This window comes from Cariama cristata, unplaced genomic scaffold (genome assembly GCF_000690535.1).
Source record: "Cariama cristata isolate BGI_N322 unplaced genomic scaffold, ASM69053v1 scaffold38430, whole genome shotgun sequence".
In the NCBI taxonomy this organism is placed as follows: domain Eukaryota; kingdom Metazoa; phylum Chordata; class Aves; order Cariamiformes; family Cariamidae; genus Cariama; species Cariama cristata.
The window spans coordinates 2106-7693 of NW_009597019.1; the positions used below are offsets into that span (position 1 = coordinate 2106).

Consider the following 5588-nt stretch of genomic DNA (forward strand, 5'->3'; position numbering starts at 1 on the left):
CTGTGAAGGCAGCCTTGGCCAGGGTTATATTGAAGATGCGAGGCACCTCCAGAGACCTGGGGGTGCAAAGGGAAGGGATCTCCTGGGATTGCTGGAGAAAGTCCTCTGGCCTGCTTTGCTGTGCAGAAGAGCAGATATCTGTCAAGTGCATCAGCTGTTATGCAAGTTTGGTTTTGGTGTTGCTCTTTTGGTGATATTTCAAACGGCCGTGGGGCTTTAGGGGAAGGGAGGCATGTGCGGAGGAGATAGGGGTGGTAGGGGAAGCACGTGCGCGATAACGTTGCCATGGGAAGCATCTTATATGCTGTGTCTGTGGGGAAAGGGGGGTGATGGTGGAAACCAGCAGGTTTTTCTTGCTGTGTTGCCGCTGGGGTTGATGTGCCTCTGGCTACACGTGACTTGGAGTCGGTGGAAAGTCATCCTGCGAGTCCCATGCCTGTGCTCTCTATATATAGATTTGCCATACACAGGGTGCTTGCTAAAGCCACAGTGGGGTAGGGAGGAAGAAATTGCACGAGATGGAGGATTTCCCCTTCCTTCTCCACCCAGATCTTGGGATACCCTGTACCATCCAGCTGAGAGTTATCAACTTCCCCAAATAACTTCATGCCCATAGGGGACTTGGCAAGAGGTTCCTTTGCTGAAACGACCGACTGGCTCTCTGCTATTTGGGTTGTGCTGGGCGACGTCTCCCTGCTTCTGCTGGGTTTGCTGGCCGTCGGCCACGTCGTGGGGCCGATGCAATGCAGCAGAGCTTAAAAGACAAGCGCCTGTCAGAGGAAAAACTGCCTGGTATCTTTTTTCAGTTTGGTCTCGGGTTGCTTGGAGCTCGTGGTCTGGTAACCTGAGGATGCGAGATCTCCCGTATCTGTCCATCAAGAGCTCGGTGCAAGCGGCCGTATTGATGTAGGAGGCTTTGCAGGGCAAGTTTCAGCGCGTCAGCAAATTTACAAGCATCTCGCTGAAAACAAAAGTGTATCAGGTGGCTTCTGGCCTCAAAACTGCCTCCCTTCTGTGCTGCAGAAAATATAAAATTGACTGCAGGAAATATGGAAGTTTTTGTAGGTTTTTGGTTGTTTTTTTAAATTTTTTTTATTAGAAAAGGTGATTCAGTTCAGGCTGGTCACCTATAGGCTTCCTATGGCCATGTTGAAGGGACACAAGGCAAAAACCACAGTAGCCTTAGAAATGTATATTGGTTTCTCTGGGTGTAACCTCCTTCCTGCTGTGTAAGCAGGGGAGCGCGGCACGAACACCAGCAGTGCCAGCGCGTCCCTGGTCTGGGAGAAACCTCTAAGCAAGCAAATACACATGAAACACCTTCAAAAAGGTGAGGTCTGGGGGTAGGAGGACCTCCACGCTGCTGAAACTCAACTAGCTTTTGGGCTGAGCATCCCGCTGAAAGCATGGAGAGTGGGAAGAAAATGAAAAAAAAAAATAGCCCCTTTATGCAGTTAGCTGCAGCCGCCTGGGCTTGTTGCTGGCAGAAAGTAGGACACTCCTGCTGGGTTTTCTTCTCTGGAAAGGCTAAACTTGGCTGTGTGTGGGTGGAAGCAGCCTGCATGGCAATGCGTGTGAGTCTCCCCATCCCTTGCCCTTGCTCAGCAAGCTCTGCTGCTGCGGGGCCGGAGAGCTGCTGGGAAGAGCTCCGTGTCCGGCTGCTCGGGGGTGTTTGCCCAGAAGGGTTTAAGCCCAGGCTTGCAAAGGTGATTACGCATTCAGCTCACTGAGATGTGTAGGAATTAAAACCTAAATATCTCTGCTGTTCAGGCTGTTGCGGAGTATCCGAGGTCTTGGGTTGCTCACCAGGCTTGGGGCTTTGTCGAGGTGGTTGTGGGGTTGGTGGAAGGGGAGCTGGGAGGTTTTGGAAGAGGAGGAGGAGGGTATCCTGGTGTGTTTGCGGAGATCGAGCAACTCATGGCCTGGCTGTGTGTCTGAGTCAGGCGTGGGGACGCGGAGCAAGCGATGGCTGCTGGTGTTGGGGGTTAAATTGGAGTTGGGCAATTTAATGTGAATTAAGTTAAAGGAGGCAGGAGAGCAGAGAAACCACTGAGCCCTGGAGCATCTTTGGGCTGGGTGATGCTTGTGCTCCTCGATGGGAGGCTGTGGTCCACTCTTGCCGGGCTCCTGGATTTCCCCTGCATCTCTGTTCCCCAAATTGGGACTTTCCTGGTGCCCTGTGCCAAGGAATGTGGCTTCACAGCCTCCCTCGTCAAAAGCCTCGGTGGGAGGGGAGCGCAGGCAGCGGCCACGGGCAGCTCCGGTGCAGACCCCTCTCTGCATGGGCAGGGGGTCACTGCCCCAGGGTTGTGACCCTGATCGGGGTCCCCAAGGCAATGGGCTGGCCCAAATGAGACCGTAAAGTCCAAAAATGTGATTTGGAGTGAGACCTTCCAAGGGAAGAGCACGGTGCTAGGGCATGGGCTAGCAAGTCCCCGGGGCTGCAGCCCTGCCTGGAGTTTGCGTGGAGGTGAGGTGTCACTTACTCCTTCTCCTGGTCCTTAGTCTCCATTTTTGTGGAAGTAAACACAGCTTTTAATACCCTCCAAATCCCTTGGATCTGCTTCAAAAGATATTTCCCTGCTGATACTAATCCTGCAGCGGTCAAGAAACAGGGCTGCCTTGTCTGATTTCTCCTGAGCTGCAGGAAGGGGGGTTATTAGTCCGCTCCTGCGTCTCTCCTGACCTTTGGGGTGAATCGGGATCGGGAAGAACTTCGTGCAGCCACGTGTTTTGGCCTCCCACATGTTGCTGCTGCCGTGGTCCTTCTGCCAAGCCCTTGCTTGTAGTCTGAGCCCGCCTTAGGAAGGTTTCCAATGATGCCCAAATCTGGCTGCAGGTGGAGTGTCCCGTTCTGTAGCCAAGATGTGGCTGTCCGTGTCCATCCTGTGTGTCCTGGTGGCCTTCGCCAATGCTCGCAGCGTTCCTTACTTCCCTCCTCTCTCCACGGACTTGGTCAACCACATAAACAAGCTCAACACCACCTGGAAGGTGAGTACCGGCTTGGTTTTTGGGGTGGTTCTTTGGATGCATTGTTCAACGGTTGCTTTGTGGGACTCAATAGCTGAGCTTTGGAAGTCTCACCATGGCGGTTGCATCAAACCAGCCTTGGTCCCAGTTGACTTCTCCAGTGAGTTGATGCTGTCAGGGATTTCTGCGGTGACAGTGACTGTGGAGCTGCTCCTCTTTGGAGCAGAGCGCTGACACATTTGTAGAGTAGGAGCAATGCTAAGAGGAGGAAACTCAGTGGGAGGCTGGAAACAAGCAGCAGGTGCCAAGCTGTGTTGGTGACCTGGCCCAACCCTCCTTGGCCAGGCTGCCGTGGCCAAAGCCTAGAGATGGACCTTAGCTTACTGGTCATGATGCACTGATCCTGGAAGGAGCTGTGTTCTGTGCCTGTAGGTAGCTTGGCTCTTGGCCCCCGGGTTTTATAGCAAGTGTCAGTCACTGGTTGGGTTTGAGGGAGATCTGGAGCACCAGGTTGGTCCTAGCAATGCACTTGATGGCTCTGAAGAGTCAGGTCCCATTTCTCTGTGTCTCCTCGCAGGCAGGGCACAACTTCTACCACGCTGACATGAGCTATGTGAAGAAACTCTGTGGTACCTTCCTGGGTGGGCCCAGGCTCCCCGAGAGGTAAGTGCTGGGAGAAGTTGTTGAGGGCCCTGTAAAAGCTTGTGTGGATGCTCCTGGTGTGTCTGGAGTGGGTGAGGGTCTCTCCGGGCAGACTGTGAGTGGGGTTTCCCTGGGTGCAGCTTGGTGGACATCTCGCGTGGAGTTAGGCACAGAAGCATGCGTGGGAGGGGCACATCCATCCTCTGTCCTGTCAAATACTTGACTGATCAAGTAATTTGTACTCCTTGAAACTTAAAACACTGGAGGAGCTGCTGACCTGGTCTGAGGACTTCAGAAGCGTTTGTTCTCCGTCAGTAAGCAAACAACAAAAGCCCTCGTCTTCCAGGTCACCTTCAGAGGAGGCTGGAGAGTCCTGTGCACCCACTTCTGTTACGCTGGTGTTCCTAAAACAGGACTTTCCTCTTCTCATTTGCAGGGTAGATTTTGCTGCAGACATGGAGCTGCCCGATAACTTCGACTCAAGGACGCAGTGGCCTAACTGTCCTACCATCAGTGAGATAAGAGACCAGGGCTCTTGTGGCTCTTGCTGGGTAAGAGCATGGGCGGTTTAAGGTCGTGGGTTGTGTCGATACAGACTTTTCTGGAAAAAAAAACATGCTGTTGAATTTGCAACTGAACAGCATAAATGGGGGGGACACGGGGGATCTTGCAGTGTCTGAGCTTCTTGGTGGGCTTCTCCCAGCCAGGCTCGTGCTTGCTGCACTCATTGCCAGAAGATTGCCTGGTTTCTCTCCCATGACCAGCTCTAATGATCTTCCCTTGGGTTTTTGGGGCTGCCCGCAGGCTTTTGGTGCCGTAGAAGCGATTTCAGACAGAATCTGCGTTCACACAAACGCCAAGGTGAGCGTGGAGGTCTCGGCGGAGGACTTGCTGTCGTGCTGCGGCTTCGAGTGCGGCATGGGGTGAGCTGCTCTTGGTTCTTGTGCACTTCAGAGGTGGGTGGGAGGAGCAGGGACTCAACCGAAGATGCTGATTGTTTCAACCATGTCTTCCTAATGAGCAGGAAGCCCCACCAGTGGTTTGTACTGTTGATGCTGGAATTAGGTGGGAACTTAAAGCTGATCGCATGGACTGAAAGTCCCTCTGGGTCACATCCTGCCCCAGCAGTAGTGGATGATGATGGCTGGTGGAGGGAGGGCAAGCACATAACGATGCTTTCCCATCCAGCGTTGGCAGCCACCTCAGGCAAAGGAAGGAACTTTCAGTAGCCCCAAAGCCTTGGTTTTCAGGCACAAACCTTTTGCCTGTGGCTTTTGCAGTTGTTGAGAGCAGGGTGGGGAGTTGGGTCTCCAAGTTGTGTGGCTTCTGCTGCTCCTGGCAGCAGAGGCTGACCAGGGACCAGGTGAGGAGGCACCACCGCTTTGGGATTTGGAGGCATGGGTGCTCTTAGCTCCTTCTTGCCCTGAGGCTTTGGTGTCTCAAGGCCTCAAAATCCTTGAGAAGGCAGGGATAAAAGGTTCAACATGCTGAAAGCTTCCCTTCAGCCATCCCAAGCCAGCTCCCTTTCCCTCACCTCCTCTAAAAGGGGGATGGCTCTGAGCAGGCTGGAGCTGGAACTGCTGCCTTGTTCTCCAGGTGCAACGGTGGTTACCCCTCTGGCGCATGGAGGTACTGGACAGAGAGGGGCCTCGTGTCTGGGGGTCTCTACGATTCCCATGTGGGTAAGTCCTGGCAGGTACCCTTGTGAATGCAAAGAGAAGCATCTCTGCTCGGTTACAGGTTCATGTCCTTCAGGGTGCTTCTTTTCTGGTCTGCATCCTTGTGGCTGCTCCCTCCTTGGACTCTGGGCTGAAACACCTCTGTTATCCCAGCTGCCTGCTCCTGACCCTGTGGCTGCTTCTGGTCACCCCTTTGGGACGAGGGTCCCTGAGCAGCACCTAGTGACAGGAGCCTCATCCAGGAAGGGAGCACTGTAGCCAGACTTAACAAACCCCATGAGGCTCCTGCTTCTGTAG

The 5588-nt window shown here is 53.7% G+C and overlaps 1 protein-coding gene across 1 annotated transcript; it reads left to right on the top strand.

The window, feature by feature from the left end:
- Positions 1-2841: 2841 nt before the first annotated feature.
- Positions 2842-5308, top strand: LOC104155295 (cathepsin B-like; the record flags this gene model as incomplete). Its single annotated transcript, XM_009708324.1, has 5 exons — positions 2842-2991; positions 3548-3633; positions 4049-4163; positions 4417-4535; positions 5209-5308. Coding segments are annotated over exons 1-5 (546 nt in total), but the record flags the coding sequence as incomplete, so codon positions are not given.
- Positions 5309-5588: the final 280 nt, after the last annotated feature.